General features: G+C 40.6%; 1 protein-coding gene across 1 annotated transcript; it reads right to left on the minus strand.

Moving 5' to 3' along the window:
• Window positions 1-296: 296 nt before the first annotated feature.
• LOC104100375 (probable pyridoxal 5'-phosphate synthase subunit PDX2) lies at window positions 297-9852 on the minus strand. The gene is made up of 7 exons (XM_070188228.1): window positions 9683-9852; window positions 9450-9577; window positions 8408-8495; window positions 5592-5665; window positions 4847-5038; window positions 779-876; window positions 297-666 (listed from the first exon to the last, which is right to left on the minus strand). Exons 1-7 carry the CDS (start codon window positions 9732-9734, stop codon window positions 543-545), a joined length of 756 nt encoding a protein of 251 aa, XP_070044329.1. The 5' UTR covers window positions 9735-9852; the 3' UTR covers window positions 297-542.
• Window positions 9853-22823: the final 12971 nt, after the last annotated feature.

Below are 22823 nucleotides of genomic sequence, written 5' to 3' on the forward strand. Positions count from 1 at the left end.
AATCGAACAGTACTCCATACCAATTGGACAAAAGAGTTAGTTGGTCTTCTTTTCCCTGCTTAGAAAGCCACCCAATTCCAATCTTGAAACTCAGGATGAAAAATGTTATCAACTGTAAAAACAAAATACTAATAATAACGTTTACAACGCAGGAGTTGAATCTATAAAATGCGTAAACAAGTATAACCATTTACTAACTCAAACTAGTCAATTGTAATCAATTCATTATCCATATCAACGATGTTCTTATCATTGCGCTTGGATAATGGGAAAACTGCAGGAATTTGCTAGAAAAGTTTTAGTGCATAAAAACTGCTTTCTGATTAAGATCCTGGAGGCAAACCAAAAGATAATCCTGTACTATTATGAACAACAATGAATAGCATCAATGATATTTTCTGTCCAGTATGGACAGCATTTAGGATGCAAGATTGGTAATAAAGCAAGAATAAAGGAAAACACATAAATTAAGAGAACAATGGCAACGAGCAGTCATTCAACCTTTCTATAAGATTTTCATTTCTTTCAGATTTTTTTTCCTGCTATTGGTATATGGGAAAATCAATTATTGATCGCTCTGTGAAGCTTTGATCTGTGGTGGATGTGGAAATAATAGCAGAAGTTCCTTCTCCAATTTCAGGCAACATCTTCAAGAAATAACTGTGCCTGCAAAAGAAAGTTATGATATAAGATGGCAGTAGATACTGTGGCCCTTCAGGGATATCTGATAAAATTAAGTAGTGTATAACCATTCATGTTAGTTACAGAGGACACTTACCATCGAGTGTCTGCAGTTAATTCGGGATGAAAAGCAGTAGCAAGTAGATTCCCTTGCTTTACAGCAACAATTACTTTCTTTTGAGATTCAGTTGAATCCTGAAGCATCAAAGAAATCATGCTGAGCTGATAATCTAACAACTGGGGAAAGTAAAAGATTATCACAATAGGGTAACTTATGAACGGTGAACAATACATTTTTAATTCACCAGAACCAATTTATTGTAGTCAATATCCTCTTTTACAACGAGTTACTCTCGGTTCAATCAGAGTTTGTAAACTAATTTTTAGTGTGCTAGCACATTCACAGTTTTCCAACGGCAGAACAGGCTCCCAAGTCTTAACCAACAAGTGCAATCTTTTGACAAACGTAGAAGTGGTAGAAAACAAAAATTCTTTACACATGCACCAAGTTTAGTTACTATTAGGAAAATGAGTCCCACCCCGCAAATATCTTATTCAAGTCTAATTGACAAAGTCTTCCCCAAGTGATCAACTTAAGAATAAAATATTGTTAACATTTTCATGGACATTTGAGGCCCTACTTAAATTTGATGTGTATAGAAAACCCCGGAGAAACAGTATCAGGTACACACAAGACAGTTGTGTGATTTAGTAAAGCAAACTTGGTATTATTCAGCCTGAGAAATCCACAATTAATGTGTACATTTCTCATGTAACAACAAATGTAGAAAAGTGCATAATCAAATAGTTTAGACATACAAGTGCATGATCAAATAGTAAGAAAAAAAAAACAGATTCTCCAATAAAAGATATATGTAGCCTTCTTGTGAAACATAGAAATTGGATGAAGAAGTCTAAATTTCTTTGCAAGATAAGTTGCAGCAGGATGGTGACATCTAGAGACATCCAAAGAGTAATGAACAAGGTTTCCGAAAACTTTATATTATCGTAAGCATTTATAAATTATCCAAGTATCAAATGCAAATGAAGCAAGATCGTGCAAACCCAAACTTTCAATCTAATTTTATTTGCCTTTAACAAAATATTATGACAAGCAACTAAGCGAGTAGGCATATTTCCTAGAGTGTACATGTGATGACCCAAAATGTCATCTTTAAAGTTAATAATTAATTCTGTATTCTAAGACCTCGAAAAGCACTATTTATTATTACTCGACTTGCATGCACAGTCCATAAAATTTTCTGAAAATTTTTTATGTGAAAAATGGATTAAAATGTGAATTAGAGCTTTAAAACTCAACTGAGTTGACTTTGGTCAACATTTTGAGCAAATGGACTCGGATCAACGTTTTGACAGTTTCAGTAGGTCCGTATCGTGATTTGGGACTTGGGCGTATGCCTGGAACCAAATTCCGAGGTCCCTAGCCCGAGATATGGATTTTTGATGAAAACTTAAAGGTTTTAAAAGCTTAAGTCAAATAGTGACCGGATGTCGAATTATGTGCAAATGACCCCGGAATAGAATTTTGATGATTCCAACAGCTCCGTATGGTGATTTTGGACTTAGGAGCGTGATCAGAAGTTTATTTGGAAGTCCATAATGAAAATAGGCTTGAAATGGCTAAAATAGGAATTTAAGTTTGGAAGTTTGACCGGGGAGTTGACTTTTTGATATCGGGGTCGGAATCCAGTTCCAAAAATTTTCATAGCTCCGTTATGTCATTTATGACTTGTGTGCAAAATTTGAGATCAATCGGACTTGATTTGATAGGTTTCGACATCGAATGTAGAAGTTGGAAATTCTTAAGTTTCATTAAGCTTGAATTGGGGTGTGATTTTAGAGTTGTTTGATGTGATTCGAGGTTTCATATAAGTTCGTATGATATTTTAGGACTTGTTGGTGTATTTGGTTGAGGCCCCGAAGGCTTCGGGTGAGTTTCAGATGGTTAACTGATCAAGAATTGAAGTTGGGAGACTGTTGAAGTTGAGTTTGCTGGTTTTTTTGGCTGATCTGGTTTTTCCTTTATCTGTCAAAATCGGGGTCCATGACCGAGGTACATGATCGAGGTCCAGGATCGAAGGCAGCCTGGAAATATTTGTAAGTTATAAAACAAGGGACTTTGTCCCATTTGCCATTTTTAACGAATTGGAGCTTGAGGAGAGGCGATTTTGATATATTTTCAAGGAAAAACATTGAGGTAAGTGATTCTAACTCGGATTTGGTCAATATACACGAATATATCATTGTTTTCACCTTTTAATTAATGCTTTGAGATTGAAATTTTGAGAAACATTTAGAAATCTCGTAGAAACGAATTTTTGAGATTTCGGTGTCGATTCAGAGTCGGATTTGAGTGAAACTGGTATGGTTGGACTCGTAATTGAATGGGTTGTCGGATTTTGTGAGTTGTGCCGAATTCCAAGACGTGGGCCCCACGGGCGATTTTTGAGCTAGTTTCGAATTTTATTGAAAAATGTAGTATTTTCTTATGAAATTGATTCTTATGATTTTTGTTGACTGTATCGAATTAATTATGACTAGATTCGAGTCCAACGGAGTCGGAAAATCGAGGAAAAATCATACTAGTTGGTTAAATTGGAGCAAGTCGAGGTAAGTAACTTGTCTAACCTTGTGTGGGGGAAATCTCCCCTAGGATTGGTATTGAAGTGATAAGTTATAATGTGTTGAAAGTCGTGTACACGAGGTGACGAGTGTGTACACGGGCTAAATGTGAAAGATTATGTTTTTAAATTGTGTAGATCACTGTTGCGCATTAATTAAACTATTTTATTCTGATATATTCTTTATCATTGATTTAATGTTTATATTTTAAAGTTGCTTGACCTTTTCCTGCTAATTGTTTTACCTGTTTAGTTGAAACTTGGTTTCTTTTATTCTGTGCATTATTTGAAGCTGATTTTCTTTAAATTAAATATTATTAATATGAAATATTTGACATTTTTAAATTTGGTATTGAAGCAACGTATTAAAGATTTTGAAATATTATTTTGCTGAATTATTTATTCCTGAATATTTTTATAAGATTTTCGTACTCATTGATGATTTATGTTGGCATGAACCGTGAGCTCTTTATTGTGAAAAAATATTGTTGTTGAAGTATTTTGGCAAGTTAAATTATTTGAGCACTTGAGGTGCAAATTGTGATATATTGTGATGTTGATACGCATGCGGTGGTATAAGGTCTGGTATTGAAACGCATGCAGTGAGATAAGGGTGGCTTGATATGCGTGGCTAGTAGGGGGAACTACTAGAAGCCATGCGCTGTGATAAGGATGGTTAAAACGCGGGATGCTATTTCAGGAAAAATGTTTTCTTTAAAATAAATTGTGAAGGCTTAGATAAGGAAATGAGATATTGTGAATTTATTTATGATTTGGGACTACGAGGCGGTACCTCGGGAGTGCCCTTGTTGATATTGATTTATGGCCGCAATTGCCTTTGATTATTTGTTGTGATTTTTTTAAAGTTGAAAGGAATTATGTTTTGATTCCACTAGATATTATTTGCCATTATTTTGTGTAATTAAATGGTGACATGCTAATTGATTCATTTCCATTGTCATTTTATTTTATTATATTGTTAAACATTTTACCATGCAATTATTATTTTTCAGTAGGGCCTGACCTGACCTCGTCACTACTCTACCGAGGTTAGGCTTGGCACTTACTGGGTACCGCTGTGGTGTACTCATACTACGCTTCTGCACATCTTTTTGTGCAGATCCAGGTACTCCTTACCAGCCCCGACATCAGTGAGTTACCTGTACACGGAGATTTCGAGGTATATCTGCCAGCGTCCACAGACTCCGGAGTCCCCTTCTATCATTATTATGTTGCTTCCTTATTTTTCTTTAGACCTTGATATATATATAGAGATATTGAAGATAAAATTCTTAGAAGCTTGTGACTTATTTCTACCAGGTTTTGGGAGTTGCAAATATTTAAAGTTTCAGATTTCTATTTTTATTCCGCATTGATAGGCTTATCTAGCCTTAGAGATTAGGTGTCATCACGACATCCTACGGAGGGAATTTGGGGTCGTGACAGTACATGACTTAGTGAATGCTAATTCTCACATTTATACTGCAGTTGGAACATTTAATGGAAGAAGGACAAAAGCAAACCTCTTCCTTCTGAATAGCATGATTGGAATTAATAGTTTCAACGGCTGAGAGAGGAATGTCTGCCAGCACTTCAACATCTGGTCCTACATCAAGGATTGCAGGAGCACGGATAAAAACAGCACGAAAACTTGGAGGACCACCTTCTTTAGCTACAATTTGAGGAATAGGAAGTTCTGTCTCAAAGCTTTGAATCTGTTCAATTGAAGTATACGGTAGTTAATAACACAAACCAACTTCAACTCATTCATCAAAATTTAGAGCCCTTTTTCCCTCTAGTTTGTAGCAATAACAACTACAGCTACTTCATCATATACAAAAAAATCCTGGGTTGGCTGATTTAGGATCTTGCAAAAGCTCTTAGTTATCGATAGACCGTCACATATGCCAGTTACCGGTTTGGGGTGGGATTTTGGGGGGGGGGGGGGGAACCTTAGGTAGCATATGCCTTTTACTTCATACTAATAAAACAAAAGCATGCTCACAATTCCCTCCCTCCCTCCAGCTAATACAAACATGGTACGAATGCTTGTTTATCTATACAAATGAATTTCCTCCACTATCTATTGAGACCTGGAGGAGGAACCACTCGTTTACCTGGCACTCAAAAAGTTTCGCTGAGCATGCTTACAATTCCATCCCTCCCTCCAACTACATAAAAATGGTATTAATTCTTATTTATCTATACGAATGAATTGCCTACTCCTTGGCTATCTATTGAGACCTGGAGGAGGCACCACTCATTTACCTGGCTCCCAAAAAAGTTTCGGTGGACGGTACAATCGAGGCCTCCAATCAGTTCCTGTCCTCCAGTTTTCTGCCCTGAGAAGAGAAGCCAAAAAATGTGACATGAGATCTTTTTCCCGCAACATGATAAAGAGCGTTAAGAGGGTATTGAAAAAGAATTTCTGATTACCAATCCACACAAAATGAGCTTTATATTATTTTGGCTGAGTGGAGAGGGTGCACATACTCTACAAGTGATTAGAATAACGAAGCAAAATAAATATTAAAAAAGGGACCACAATTTCTCAAAATTTGTGAAACTCAAAGGTGCCTTAGATTAAATTGCTTAATGTTAATGATATCTGGATAAGGCAATGCTTTATTCCTTTATGCATAAAATAGAAAGCTTTTCAAATGCTGCTCTCTATTGAGTCTAGCAATGAAAGAGAACACATAGTAAGGAGGTCTTATTAGACTGCAACAACTGAGCAGTAAAATCCTAGAAAAGTTCTAAGAGGGTAAATTATTTCCTGATACTTTCCTTCTCAGTGTAAATTAGGTTCAAAATGATACTCCCTTCATATTGACTTTATAGGGTGTTCAAAAGGCTAATTTAAGATTTGAACAGTTAAATGAATTTGAATTCTTGAAAGTTGCAGAAGTGGTTTAAAATACTAATATACGAAAGAACAAATAAAAGCAGCAGCCAACCCAAAAAAATGGATGACACGGAAGACATTTCACAACAAGGATTAGACATACGGATTATTTAAATATATGAATACATGACAGCAACAATTAGATAGCTAATTTTCAATGTGAATAAGCACAAATGATGCGAGAATATAAGAGTATGTGATGAATACAATAGGTAATATGCATAATTAGCATACCAACAGATCATGAGGTAACAAAAGACAGCTAATATGTTAACCACAGCAAGCAGCAAATCATTAACATGCTGAGATAGTGAACTCACATGAGAATGATCTTCCCTGGGGTATCTATCAACATAGTTCGAATGGTAGAACAAGGGAAGGTCAAGGCGTTCCTCTTGTTACTCTTTCCATGGCAAAGTCAGCATCTTAGTCCAAAGAGCAAGGATTTCTTCCCCTGCATCTATTGTTATTGATGTGTCCACTCCTTTTCTTTTTTTGGTCAAGACAATCCTCATTGACAGTCTGTTTTTTTGGGGGGGGATGTATCCACTCCTATAGACTCACTTTGGGTAAGAGTAAGATCAGTAGCCGATATCTCACATTTGGCTCCACAGAAGGATCCTTAGAAGACAAAACTCTTGTTTCTTTATAGCCGTGGTATCCGGACCAGCCTGCGTTCACCTCGACTAATTCCACAGGGTACCTACTACACCAGTATAGGTACCGGATAACTCTACCCACCAAGACTTGGATAGATGGGAAAAAATCTCCAAGTGTTTTTGCCTCCGCTATACAATCCATATCGACTTAGCTTATCCGATGAGGCACTTACATGCGAAAAAAATGAGGACCAACGAAGTTCATTGCATGTATGAAATTACACATGGATGGACTAGATTATAATGATTTGCCGCCTACGCAAGGGTCCAATGAGCAAGTATCCAGTAGCTTTTTCCTTCAACAACTACGGCCCGATCCTAAGCTAGTTGAATTCGGTTGTATCATGTATGGATCCTCATCCTCCACGTCGCTTCATTCAGAACAGTCTCAATCCAATAGTTAAACTTTTAGGTTCTCTAACACTAGAAATTTTCCCACATTTTCTACTGGCATACATATCTCTACAAGCTTAATAGACTCCTAGATGAACGTTGGACCTAAAATAACGTACTGACATTACTAAACCATAATCCCAAAATTGGTATCGCCTATGGCTATATGGATATTTTTCTTCCATTGTGCACTATTTTTTGTTGAGTCTACATGGATGTCAAGAGGTTTTAAGTCTTTCAAGACAACTTCCTTCCATGTAATTTTATGTCTATAACGACTCCTTTTAACACCTTGAATCACCGTGGTTTCAATTACAGAACCTCAGTAGCTTTTGTGTTCCAGACAATAAAAGAAAAAGTTTTGTGCTTTATGGTGAAACACCTTTTTGTGAATTGATGTGAATAGTTACTATTTCAGTAGTGAATATCAAAAGAATGAGTCACTATCTTTCTTCTTTGTGTGGAGAATCTAGTTAAGAGACGGTTGAATCCTGGAAAGTCTATCAGAACTGCTGAGAATTATATGCCCCCCTATATTAGAATATTTTTCCCATACTAATATAATTTGTATCAAGCTACACCAAAAGAGTGACATGATAGTCTGTCATTCAATACATTTCAGATTCATTTTTAAAGAAAAATTATATACTATTCTCAACTTTAGAGATATTTAATAAAGTTTAAAATTTCTGTTCAATCTTCAATACCATCTCGTAGTCAAAATAGGATGCTTATCTTATGAATTTCTCACGGTGGAAAGCCAAAGGGTGGTTGAAAGGCTGTCAATCGAGTAGGACTTTGCTGATGAATGAGTTAACCAGATCAACTAGCTTTCATGTGATATTATAACAAAGAATAGCACTAATATAGATCTTTAAAGAGGAGAGAAAAATATCCTCGACTAAAAAGCTTTGTTTACTCATACCGTTAATGTAATTCCTATGGTTTTTGAGCATATGTCAATTTCAAACCTACAGATGCAAATGGCTAATATATAGACCATGAAATAATTTTTTTTTAAATAACGACCCCTTGGCATTATGAGATTAAATCAAGAAGACAAGCAACTTAACAGCTTGCAAAAATTGCCCTACAATGTACATCAAGATATGGAGTTGAACACGCACCAGTTGCTTTATTTGCCAAGAAAATGAGGCCTGCACATGTCCCCCATACTGGCTTCCCCAATTGAACAAACTCGCGCAAAGCAGGGAACTGCAATTAGAGACACGATTAAACTAACATGGAGAAAAATTATACCAAGCTCAATAATTTATACCAATTGGTACAATTATGCACTTATACATCCAAAGATACACTAAGATACCCCAACAAACAATGCAACAACAAACAACTAATAAAATCACAATTTATTCTGTACTGACAGTAGGAACAAGTGTTCTTTTGATAAGGACACGAGGAACAAATATCAGTAATTAACAAACAAAGCCACACTATAAGTAGGTTCAAACACAAATGCAATCCTTTTATTTTACCTTTGTTGAATAAACAACATAAAATTAGTAAAATTCAACCTTTTGTACTCAATACTTCTCAAAATGCTCCAAAATCAAATTCAACAATAATAATTCCTTAGTTTGTCAAGGTTTCATTCAATCCTTCTGCTATTCCCCAATCTCGAACTAGCTGGTGCATGTGATGCGAATTCTCTAAAACTAAAATTTCCCTAAATCTCACCTCTTTTCCCTAAAGAGCCAAAAGATTCTCCATTCCTATGCTGGAGCTTGAAACTACTAGTTAAGGGTGCAAGGAATCGAACAATTCCACCACACCAGGGGCGGAGTACCAGTAACTTTGGTCCAAACTTTGTATTTTTCGTAAGACATTTATTTAATAGGCACAAATGATTAATTTAGAACCCAATTACTTAAAAAGTGCTAAAATACTGAACCCATAAGTGTCAAAATCTGGCTCCGGCTCCACACCACTTTGTCGTCCCTAAATATCACTCTTATTACTACACCAACTTACAATTCTCAACTATGCCGCCCAATTAACCATGGTTCAATAAACACCCAGACAAAACAACGAGACATGTCTTTCACCTATTAATACCAATGTATGACGATGCCAATGCGTTGTCAATAAAAAGAAACTATCACAGACACACACACACACAGAGACAGAGAGAGAGAGAGAGAGAGATACCAGATTGTGGAGCTCGGCCAGCTTAGCCATGGTAGTGCTCTCACCACCAGGGATGATAAGGGAGCTGACATTCTGCAACTGTTCTGGTTTCCTCACCTCCACCCCTTTCACTCCCAATCTTTTCAATGCTACACAAAGAGCAACACGTAAATAAAGTCAGTAACTTTTGCTAAGAAAAACAAACAACCATACAAAATTAACCACAAGGAAAATGAGTTACAGAGAAATGAAACCTGCGATGTGTTCGTTGAAAGATCCCTGTAAAGCAAGAACACCCACAACCATTTTTACAAAAGAGTGGCGGCTGGGGAGATTTTGGGGTAAGGGAGAAAAGGATGGGAGTGTTAACAAGAATGACAACAGTCGTGTCCTGCTTTGCTTCGCTGATATTATATCAAAATTGGGAACATAAAGATATCAGATTCTAATTGACTCCTAAAACGTCAGCATTGCACTTACTCTTATTTCTGTTGGCGGGCAGGAGGCGGCCACCTCTGTTCACTTTTTTAATATCGAGACATTTTATTTTTATTTTTTATATGAAATTCTTGGAGTACTTGAATCACTTTTTTTTAATAAATAATTTAGTAATCGAAAATTCAGTAATTTCATCTTCTTCTTTTTTTTTTTTTTTTAGAATCTGGAAATTTTATTAGGACATACTAAAATCGAATTTCACTAACTTCTACTAAAAATATGTGTAACGACCCGACCACTCATTTTGAGCTCTAGCGCGTCAATCTGCGGTTTGAGGCCTTGAGTAGCACTTCAGGTATTATGACTTATACGTGTGGTCGGAATTGAATTTCAGGAAGTTCGGAGTTGATTTGGAAAGAAAATTCTAAATTCGAAAGTTTTAAGTTAGAAGGGTTAACTAAGGTTTGACTTTTGAGTAAACGACATCGGAATAGGGATCTGAAGGTTCCAATAGGTTCGTATCGTGATTTGTGACCTGTGCGTAAAGTTTGGCGTCATTCCGGAATGCTTAAGTGTAATTCGAACGCGTTCGACGAAGTTTGAAGGTTGAAAAGTTGGAAGAAAGGTTTTTGGCCGTTGATTCAAAATTTTGATGTTGTTTGACGTGATTTGAGGCTTCGACTAAGTTTGTATCGCGTTTTGGGATGTGTTTGTACGTTTGGATGGGGTCCCGAGAGCCTCGGGTTTGAAACAGATTGGAATTCGGATTTGAGGAGATGATGTTGATGCTGAAGACTAGTGTAATCGCACCTGCAGAAGGAGTGGCCGCAGGTGCGGTCACGCAGGTGCGTATGGGGTCGTCGCATGTATGATTTTCGTGAAGAAGATCTGGGGACACAGTTGCGGGAGAAATTCCGCACCTGCGAAGTTGCAGCGAAGAAGGGGTCGCAGAAGCGGTGCTGGGTTAGAGGTTGTGGTTGCGCAGGTGCGGGTTGTTGGTCGCAGAAGCGGGAAGGGGCCTTAGGCTAAAGGAGCGCAGAACCGCAATGATGGCTCGCACCTGCGTTTGCACAGAAGCGGACATTCTGCCGCAGGTGCGATGGAGCAGCCGGGCAGTGCACTTCGCAGAAGCGAGCTTTTCCTCGCAAAAGTGAGATCGCATGTGCGATAAATTCGTCCGTAGGTGCGAAAGTCGTTGGGCAGTGATGTGTTTCTAATCCGAGACTTAGCCCATTTCTCTCACATTTTCATTTGGTTGGGTGATTTTTGGAGCTATTGGAGTGGAGAACTTCATCATCTATTGTGAGGTAAGTTATTCCCACCTATTATAAGTTAAATACATTGATTCTATAAGGATTTAAACATGGAAATTAGTAAATATTTGGGATTTTGGTGGAAAACCTAAAAATTGGTATTTTTGGATTGTGACCACGAAATTGGACATGAAATTTGAAATAAATCATATATTTGAGTTCATGGCGTCATGGGTAAAGTTTATCTTCGAAGATTTTCAAAATTCGGGCACGTGGGCTCGAGGGTTGACTTTTCGAGCGGAGTTGGGAATTACTATAAATTGATTAATTATAAGTATTGGAGTATATTTTGATTGATTTGCACATTGTTTGACTAGTTTTGGGTCATTTGGCTTTGAGTTGAAGAATTTGAGAGGCATTAGAGCCAGTTATGGAACTTCAAAGCGAGGTAAGTCTCCTATCTAACTCTGTGAGGGGGAAACTACTCCCTAGGTGATGTAATTTGTTATGTGCTATTAGTTGTGGGTGCTACGTACGCACGAGGTGACGAGAGTCCGTATGTAGCTAAAGCATGTTTATGTCCGAGTATATATTAGGCCGAGCCTTATTACCTTGAGTTGTTGGCAAGTTATTTGAGAAACGGTAAAGGTTATACTCACCTTGTGTTCATATACTGTATCGTAAGCTCGTGTCTCGTAATTCGATAATTCCTTTCCTTTCTTGTGAAGCGAGTCGAACGCCTCGACGGGATTATGTACCACACTCTCATGGGGGCGGGCCGTTTGCCTCGGTAGTATAATAGATGCATCTAGGGTTCATACCGCTCGACCCTCGGCATTGTACACGTTATGATGGGATCGGGCCGATCGTCTCGGCAGTATCATACTCCTTCTGAGATCTCGCCGTATGACCTCGGCATAATCGTGCGTTATATCGCTAGCAGCCCGAATATTCGCGAGATTTTTCTTCCACTGATGCCTTGCATTTTATATGAAAATTTTTATCCGTTTGTTATTGGCACTTGATATTTCCGAGCTGTTGAGATAGAATACGAGATTGAGAGATTGATATCGTTAAAAGAAATTTTGGAAGATTGTGTTAGTTACAGATTTACCTCACTATTATTGTTGTACTCTTATCTATTTATGATTTACTATATTGATTTATTGGACTACTAGTAAGTGTCAATGTCGACCCCTCGTCACTACTTCTCCGAGGTTAGGCTAGATACTTACTGGGTACGCGTTGATTTACGTACACATGCTGCACTTCTGCACTAAATTTGCAGGATCTGATAGGTTCATTTAATGATCATCTTGGCGCATAGGCGCAGCTGTTGAGGAGACACCAGGCTATGCATCATAGTCCATAGAGTCTCCATCGTCCTATTTATTTTTTTCTGTCTTATTTACATTCTAGACAGAGATTGTATTATTATTGTACTCCTTAATAAATGCTCATGCACTTGTGACACTGAATTTTGGGGGTACCTACTGGGTGTTCATTATTGTAGTTCGCGTAATTATTATCATTTTACATTGTAATTTATACCTTATACGGAAACTAGAAAATAAAATCACGGATTTTCTATGAGTAATAGATTTTACACTACTTATTCAATGGGATTCATGATTTCGAAAATAATAAAATGAGCAACTAAGTTGATTAATCGCCGTTGGCTTCTCTGACGGCGACGTTAGGCGCCATCACGACCTATAGTGGATTTTGGGTCGTGACAGCTTGGTATCAGAGCTCTAGGTTCACTTGGGTCTCAGGAGTCATGAGCAAATCTAGTAGAGTCTTGCGGATCGGTACGGAGACATCTGTACTTATCTTCGAGAGGCTACAGGGCTGTTAGGAGTACTCTCCTTCTTGATTCCTCATTGTGCGATTTGATTCCTTTGAGGCTTATGCCTTTATTTTCTTCCTACTCAATCTTATGCGGTGGGGGTGCTTGTTATCAATTGGTCATCGATGAGTTGTGGTGGTACTGTAGTCGTGGTGCAGGATATTTTTTCCTGCATATTCGAGCGGGCTATTATCGTCACCTTGCGGAATAGTGTTCTGTCGTTTCAGGCCAGTATCTGTATTTCCTATGGTTTCGAGGCTATGTACGGATTATTATGAGGTTCATGCATTGTTATCGCAAAGTATTGGTAATGGTAGGGTGGTTGTTTATGTGTCGAGGCAGTGAATGACTTGAAAGGAAGGTTTCTCAGTGCACGATTTAGAGGTTACACATTTAAATCCAGCGGATGAAAGGCAATCAGACTATGGATGTTCAGGCTATGGGTAATTGAGTAATGTCACGACCCAAACTCCCTTCATATAACGTCGTGATGGCACCTAGTCTCTACGACTAGGTAAGCCTAACAAATTACGGGAAATAAACAAACGAAAGTAAAACTTGGCCACTAACAACAGTGGATAACTGAATAACTAGTAACAATGTCGCTTTGCATGTACAATAACCAATACTCTATAAATACACAATTTTTCCAAAACCTGGAACATCATAAGTCACAAGCTACATAAGAAAATTAACATCTCTATACACCAGAGTCTAATAAAAGGAATACAGAAAGTGTTTGACATAGGGGAGAATAGAGGGGGACTCCTATATTTGCAAACGCGACAGATGTACCTTGAAGTCTCCGTACACCAACAAGCACTCTCAGCTAATAGCGGGGCTGATCAGAAGTACCTGGATCCGCACACAAAAAATGTGTAGAAGAGTAGCATGAGTACACTACGACGGTACCCAGTAAGTGCCAAGCCTAACTTCGGTCGAGTAATGACGAGGCCAAGTCAGGCCCACTGGTAAATAATAAATAAGGCAGGAGAATGTATACAGTATAATAAGAGACTAGAATTTAACAAAAAGAAACACAGCAAGGCAACAATACAACACACAGGGGTAGATAGCAGGGGATCTCCCGAGATACCATCTCATAGTCCCAAAATAAATATGCAGGGAGAACTCCTGAGGTACCGCCTCGTAGTCTCAAAAGTAAATATACAGGGAGAACTCCCGAGGTACTGCCTCGTAGTCTAAAAAGTAAATATACAGGGAGAACTCCCAAGGTACCGCCTCATAGTCTCAAAAGTAAATGTGTAGGGAGAACTCCCGAGGAACCGCCTCGTAGTCTCAAAAGTAAATATACAGCTCAAACCGATAAATACAACAGTTAACAATAAGATTTCTACAGTTATACTGATAATGAACAAGGAAAAATAGGAAATTAACTAGGCATGCTTCACAGAGTTCAAATAAGCAGTTAAAGCACATAAACATGCGATATTAGACTAAGCAGGATAACTACACATACTGGAATAGCTCAATTAAGAATGAAAACAAACTAATACTCATTTAAACGGTATAACTCAAATAAAAGGAAAAATAGGTTGCTACTCAGTAAAATAAATCCGGTTTTACAACAAATAGCCCGTGTACGTACTCGTCACCTCACGTACACATCGCTCACATATCACAACAGTACCAAATCCTAAGGAGATTTCCCCCACACAAGGTTAGGCAAGCCACTTACCTTGAACCAAGCTCAATCAATTAGTAACAATGCCTTTTTCACGAATATCCGACTCCGAATGGCCCAAATCTAGCCAAAATCAATTACATACCATAAATACAACTATAAGAAACTAATCTAATTAACAAAATCAAAGGTAAAGCAAGAAATTAGAAAATCGCCCCAAAAAGTCGACCCGTGCCCACGTCTCGGAATCGGGTAAAAGTCACAAAATATGAACACACATTCACTCACGAGTTCACTCGTACCAAAATTATCCAAATCCGATATCAAAATCTCAATCAAAATCCAAAACCTTAGTTGAAGAACTTCTTCCCATTTTCCCCAAATTTTTCACCCAAATCCGAAATTTAAAGATGAAATTAGTGATAGATTAGTAAAATATAACCATAAATGGGTTAAGAATCGTTATCCAAAAGCTTCCTCTGAAAACCTCCCAAATTATCGCCCAAATCCGAGCTCTCAATGTCCCAAAATTGAAAATGATAGAACCCTCGAACTTGGCCTTTTCTGCCTAGCGATTTTGCATCTGCGGGCCTATAATCGCACCTGCGAAAAATCCATCGCAGGTGCGGACTTAACTTAAGTCCCCTGGGTTCGCATCTGCGAGAGAAGTGCCTCACCTGCGGATGCGCTCCTGCGACCAAGGAACTGCACCTGCGACCCTTACCGCTCCTGCGCACAGACTAACCGCAGAAGCGAGGCCACTTCTGCGCAATTACCTCTGCACCTGCGAACCCAGCTTGGGCTGCCAAATCCCGCATCTGTGCTCCTTCGCAGGTACGAAAACACCAGAAACCAGAAACTTCAGCAAATACACAAGTCCGATTTTTGATCCGTTAAGCATCCGAAATACACTCGAGGCCCCCGGGACCCCAACCAAATATACTAACAAGTCCTAAAACATCAAACGAACTTAGTCGAGCCCTCAAATCACATCAAACAATGCTAAAAATACGAATCACCCTCCGATTCAAACTTAATAAACTTTGAAACTTCAAACTTCTACAACCGATGCCGAAATCTATCAAATCGAGTCCGATTGACCTCAAATTTTGCACACAAGTCATAATTGACATTACTGACTTACTCCAACTTCCAAAATCAGAATCCGACCCTGATATCAAAAAGTCCACTACTTGTCAAAATCTCTAAAAATTCGACTTTCGCCAATTCAAGCTTAAATCAACTACGGACCTCCAATTCACAGTCCTGACTCCTAAGTCCAGAATCACCCAACGGAGCTAACGGAACCTACAAAAATCTATTCCGGAGTCGTCTTCACATAGTTCCAACTACAGTAAAAAAATCTTAAGACTTAAGCTTCCGTTTAGGGACTAAGTGTCCCAAAACACTTCGAAAACATAACCAAAGCCTCCCGACAAGTCACATAAGCAAAAAAAGATACGGGGAAAGCAGTAAACATGGGATCGGGGCTATAACTCTCAAAACGACCGACCGGGTCGTTACATTCTCCCATCTTAAAACAATCATTCGTCCTCGAATGAGCATAGAGACATACCTACAGTGGTGAAAAGATGAGGATCACGACTGCGCATATCATGCTCGGTCTCCCAAGTCGCCTCCTCGTCCGGCTGACACCTCCACTGAACCTTCACTGTAGCTATATTCTTTGACCTCAACTTTCGGACCTGCCTGTCCAAAATCGCCACTGGCTACTCAACATAAGATAACTCCTTGTCCAACTGGACTAAGCTGAAATCCAACACATGAGTCGGATTACCGTGATACTTCTGGAGCATAGAAATATGGAATACCGAATGAACTTCTGCTAGACTGGGTGGTAAGGCAAGCTCATAAGAAACCTCCCCAACATGCCGCAACACCTCAAAGGGACCAATGAACCTTGGGCTCCGCTTGCCCTTCTTCCCGAACCTCATAATGCCTTTCATAGGTGAAACCCGGAGCAAGACCCGCTCTCCAACCATGAATGCAACATCGTGAACCTTCTGATCCGTATAACTCTTCTATTTGGACTGGGTTGTGCGAAGTCGATCCCGAATCACCTTCACCTTATCGAGTGCATCCTGAACCAAGGCTGTACCCAATAATCTAGCCTCGCCCGGCTCGAACCAACCCACTGAAGATCGACACTGCCTACCATATAGAGCCTCATACGGTTCCATCTGGATGCTCAACTGATAACTGTTGTCGTAGGCATTCTCCGCAAGTGGCAAGAACCGATCCCAAGAATCTCCAAAATCTATCACACACACACGGAGCATATCCTCTAATATATGAATAGTATGCTCGGACTGTCCGTCCGTCTGAGGGTGAAATGCTCTGCTCAGCTCCACTCGAGTACCCAACACATGTTGTATGCCCCTCCAGAACTGTGATGTAAATTGTGTACCCCGATCAGAGATGATAGATACCGGTATGCCATGAAGCCTAACGATCTCGCGGATATAAATTCGAGCTAGCTCCTCGGAAGAATAGGTAGTCATCATAGGAAGGAAATGAGCTGACTTGGTCAGCCTATCCACAATCACCCAAACTGCATCAAACCTCTGCTGAGTCCGTGGGAGTCCAACAACGAAATCTATAGTGATCCGCTCCCATTTTCACTGCGGAATATCTAACTTATGAAGCAACCCACCTGGCCGCTGATGCCCATACTTCACCTGCTGACAATTTAGACACCGAGCTACATACTCTACTATGTCCTTCTTTATCCTACTCCACCAGTAATGCTGCCTCAAGTCCTGGTATATCTTCACGGCACCCGGATGAATGGAGTACCACGAGCTGTGAGCCTCTTGGAGAATCGATTCACATAAACCATCTACATTAGGCACACATAGCCTGCCCTGCATCCTCAATGCACCATCATCCCCAATAGTGACCTCCTTAGCATCACCGTGCTAGATCGTATCCTTAAGGACAAGCAGATGGGGGTCATTATACTGGCGTTCCCTAATACGATCATAAAGAGAAGACCGAGAGACCACACAAGCCAATACTCGACTCAGCTAAGAAATATCTAATCTAACAAACTGGCTGGCTAAGGCTTGAGCATCCAACGCCAATGGCCTTTCTGCTACTGGTAGATATGCTAAACTCTCCAAACTCTCTGCCCGATGACTAAAAGCATCAGCCACCACATTGGCCTTCCCCGGATAGTACAAAATGGTGTTATCATAATCCTTAAGCAGCTCCAACTACCTCCGCTGACGCAAGTTAAGATCCTTTTATTTGAATAGATGCTGCAAACTCCGGTGATCAGTGTAGATCTCACAAGGGACACCGTACAAATAGTGCCGCCAAATCTTCAAGGCATGAACAATAGCTGCTAAATCAAGGTCGTAGATAGGATAGTTCTTTTCATGCACCTTTAGCTGTCTGGATGCATAGGCAATCACCCTACCGTCCTACATCAACACCGCACCGAGACCAATCCGCGACGCATCACAATATACAGTATAAGACCCCGAACCTGTAGGCAATACCAATACTAGGGCTGTAGTCAAAGCTGTCTTGGGCTTCTGGAAGCTCTCCTCACACTCCTCTGTCCACCTGAACGGAGCACCCTTCTGGGTCAGCCTGGTCATAGGTGCTGCAATAGATGAGAAAACCTCTATAAAACGACGGTAATACCCCGCCAAACCAAGAAAACTCTGGATCTCCATAGCTGATGATGGTCTAGGACAACTCTACACTGTTTCCACCTTCTTCGGATCTACATTGATCCCATCACTCGATACTATATGACCCAAGAATGCCACTGAGTCTAGCCAAAACTCACACTTTGAAAATTTTGCATATAACTTCTTTTCTCTCAAGGTCTAAAGCACAGTCCTCAGGTGTTGCTCATGATCCTCCCGAGTCCGGGAGTACAGCAGAATGTCGTCAATAAACACGATGATGAAAGAGTCAAGATAGGGCCGAAACACACTGTGCATCAAGTGCATAAAAGTTGCTGGGGCATTGGTCAGCCCAAAAGACATCACAAGGAAATCGTAATGACCATACCGAGTCCTGAAAGTAGTCTTCAGGATATCTGGCTCCCGAATCTTCAATTGATGATAACCGGAATGTAAATCAATCTTGGAAAACACCCTGGCACCCTGCAACTGATCAAATAAATCACCAATACGAGGCAATGGATACCTGTTCTTCACTGTAACTTTGTTCAGCTAGAGATAATCAATGCACATACGCATAGAACCATCCTTCTTCTTCACAAACAAGACGGGAGCACCCCAAGGTGACACACTAGGCCGAATGAAGCCCTTATCAAGCAACTCCTGTAACTGCTCCTTTAACTCCTTCAACTCAGGAGGAGCCATACGATATGGAGGAATAGAGATGGGTTGAGTGGCAATAAATCAATGCCAAAATCAATATCTCTGTCGGGCGGCATGCCCGGAAGATCGGCTGGAAACAAATATGGAAAGTCCCTCACTACTGGGACTGACTCAACTGTAGGGGCATCAATATGACATCTCTCACATAAGCTAGATACGCGTCACACTCCTTCTCAACCATTCGTTGAGCTTTAAGAAATGAAATAACTTTGCTGGGAGTATACTCTTAGGTACCTCTTCACTCTAATCGTGGTAAACCTAGCATAGCCAGCGTCACGGTCTTTGCGTGACAATCAAGAATAGCATAATGGGGCGACAACCAGTCTATGCCCAAGATAACATCAAAGTCTACTATACTGAGCAATAATAAATCGGCTCTGGTCTCAAAACCACTAAGAGTAATCAAACATAATCGATACACGCGGTCCACAATAAGAGAATCTCCCACAGGAGTAGACATATAAACAGGGAAACTCAAGAAATCCCGAGATACGCCCAAATACGGGGAAAAATAAGAGGACACATAGGAATATGTAGATCCTAGATCAAATAAGACTGACGCGTCTCTATGAGAGACAGAAACAATGCTTGTAATGACAGAGTCGGAAGCAATTGCCTCTTTACGAGTCGGAAGAGCATAATATTTGGCCTGGCCTCCTCCTATAGGGCGACCTCTACCTCCCCGACCTCCACCTCGAGCTGACTGAGCAGGTGGGGTGGTAGCTGGTGCTGGAATCTTAGCCTGAAGACCCGGTGGAGCACGTGGTGGCTGCTAAGTCTGTGGAGGTGTACCTCTCCTAAGTCCGGGGTAATCCCTCACCATATGGCGAGTGTCGTTACACTCAAAATAAGCTCTCGGAGGGCGTGGCTGTTGTGACTGGCTCGGGCTAGGTCTGCTGGACTGGCCGCTAAAAGCACCCCGTGCAGGAAGCACACTAGACACTGGAGGTGTATAATAAGGCTCCTAAGGCCTAGAAGGGACCGGGATACCACTGGCGGTTAGAAAAGCTGAATGAACGAGGCGACTCCCATAGCCCCTACCATGGCAAACTGCAGCTGGGGCGCGAGTACCACTATAAGTGCCAAACTCTCTGGACCTCTTGACCTCCCTCTCCTCTCTATCCCGCGTGAGCATGCCCTCCAATCTCCTAGCAGTACTCACAACCTGCTGGTAAGAAGTATCCATCTCCAGCTCCCTGACCATACTAATCCTGATATTGGGGTGGAGTCCCTCAATAAACCGATGAACCCTCTATCGAACTGTGGCAACCAAGGCCGGTGCATGTCCGGCCAAATCACTAAAACGAACTGCATACTCTGACACAGTCATAGCACCTTGGCGTAGCTCCTCAAACTTCGCGCGTCATGCGTCCCTGAGGCTCTGAGGGATATACTCTCTCAAAAATATGTCCGGGAACTAAGTCCATGTAAGTGAAGCTGCCTCAGCCGGACTACTCAACTCATAAGCACGCCACCACTGATAGGATGCTCCTCTAAGCTGGAATGAAGTTAAGGAAACCCCACACAACTCTGCTACACCCATAGTATGGAGAATACGGTGACACTCTTCCAGAAAACCCTGGGCATCCTCTAACGCTAATCCACTGAAGGTAGGAGGGTGGTACTTCTTGTACCTCTCAAGTTTAAGCTACTCCGCCTTAGAAACTGCTACCCTAACCTCGGGCTGAGCTGGAGCTACTGGTTGCATCGGAAAAATCTCCGTAATCTGGTCGATTTGAACCCACTGCTCAAGGGTACGGGCTGCAGGAGCTTGTGCTCCTCCCCCGGCCTGAGATGTGGCAGGAGCAAGTGGAATCAATCCAGCCTGAGCTAAGGTGCAGAAACTGGGCTAGAGTCTCCTGGAGGGCTGGTGCAGCAACAGGTATCTCAGGTGTCTGCCCTCCAGTTGGAGCTACTGGGGGCTCCTCTGTAGCAGCCCGTGCAGGTGCTCTGGATGCACCGCGTGGACGTCCTCGGCCTCTACCTCGGCCCCGGCCTCTACCTCGGCCTCGGCATCTCGCGGCTCTAGCAGGGGGCGTAGGTGTTTGGTCATCAGATCCTCCTGTACGGGTCCTCACCATCTGTGATAAAGAATAGAATACAGAAGCTTAGAATTTTGAAGTCAACAATTTTGCACGACAAGGAATCAAAGAAGTGTAATATTTTTTTCCTTATAGTTCTATAGCCTCCCGAAGATAAGTACAAACGTCTTCATACCGATCCTCGAGACTCTAATAAATCGGCTTGTGACTCACGACTTGTCATGACCCAAACTCCCTCTGTATAACGTCGTGACGGCACCTAGTCTCTACGACTAGGTAAGCCTAATAAATTGCGGCAAATAAATAAACTAAAGTAAAACGTGGAAACTAACAACAGTTGATAACTGAATAACTAATAAGAATGCCGCTCGGCATGTACAATAACCAATACTCTATAAATACACAATCTTCCCAAAACCCGGAACATCATAAGTCACAAGCTACAGAAGGAAATTAGCATCTCTATACACCAAAGTCTAATAAAAGGAATACAGGAAGTGTTTGACGTAGGGGAGAATAGAGGGGGACTCCTAGTACCTTGAAGTCTCCGTACAACAACAAGCACTCTCAGCTAATAGCGGAGCTAATAAGAAGTACCTGGATCCGCACACAAAAAATATGTGCAGAAGAGTAGCATGAGTACACCACGACGGTACCCAGTAAGTGTCAAGCCTAACCTCGGTCGAGTAGTAACGAGATCAGGTCAGGCCCACTGGTAAATAATAAATAAGGCAGGAGAATATATACAGTATAATAAGAGACTAGAATTTAACAAAAGGAAGCACAACAAGGAAACAATACAACACACGCGGGGTAAACAGCATGGAATCTCCCGAGATACTATCTCGTAGTCCCAAAATAAATATGTAGGGGGATCTCCCAAGATACCGTCTCATAGTCCCAAAATAAATATGCAGGGAGAGCTCCCGAGGTACCGCCTCGTAGTCTCAAAAGTAAATAAATAGGGAGAACTCCCGAGGTACTACCTCGTAGTCTAAAAAGTAAATATACAGGGAGAACTCCCGAGGTACCGCCTCGTAGTCTCAAAAGTAAATGTGCAGGGAGAACTCCCGAGGAACCGCCTCGTAGTCTCAAAAGTAAATATACAGCTCAAACCGATAAATACAACAGTTAACAACAAGATTTATACAGTTATACTGATAAGGAATAAGGAAAAACAGGAAATTAACTATACATGCTTCACAGAGTTCAAATATGCAGTTAAAGCACGTAGACATGCGATATTAGACTAAGCAGGATAACTACACATACTGGAATAGCTCAATTAAGAATGAAAACAAACTAATACTCATTTAAACGGTATAACTCAAATAAAAGGGAAAACAGGTTGCTACTCAGTAAAATAAATCGGGTTTTACAATAAATAGTCTGTGTACGTAGTCGTCACCTCACGTACACGGTGCTCACATATCACAACAGTACCAAATCCTAAGGGAATTTCCCCCACACAAGGTTAGGCAAGACACTTACCTCGAACCAAGCTCAATCAATCAGTAACTATGCGTTATCTACGAATATCCGACTCTGAATGGCCCAAATCTAGCCAAAATCAATTACATACCATAAATACAACTATAAGAAACTAATCTAATTAACAAAATCAAAGCTAAAGCAAAAAATTAGAAAATCGCCCCAAAAAGTCGACCCAGGCCCATATCTCGAAATCGGGTAAAAGTAACAAAATATGAACACCCATTCACTCACGAGTTCATTCGTACCAAAATTATCCAAATCCGATATCAAAATCACAATCAAAACCCAAAAC

The sequence above is a fragment of the Nicotiana tomentosiformis genome, chromosome 11 (assembly GCF_000390325.3).
Source record: "Nicotiana tomentosiformis chromosome 11, ASM39032v3, whole genome shotgun sequence".
NCBI lineage: Eukaryota > Viridiplantae > Streptophyta > Magnoliopsida > Solanales > Solanaceae > Nicotiana > Nicotiana tomentosiformis.

Excerpts from the sequence above, each read along its gene's own strand:
- LOC104100375 (XM_070188228.1), bottom strand. The coding sequence starts at position 9,734 with ATGGTTGTGGGTGTTCTTGCTTTACAGGGATCTTTCAACGAACACATC. Across the intron at positions 9,578-9,682 it reads TTTCAACGAACACATCGCAG|CATTGAAAAGATTGGGAGTG; the intron begins GTTTCATTTCTC and ends CTCTTTGTGTAG. Across the intron at positions 5,039-5,591 it reads GAAACTTTTTTGGGAGCCAG|ATTCAAAGCTTTGAGACAGA; the intron begins GTAAATGAGTGG and ends TCAATTGAACAG.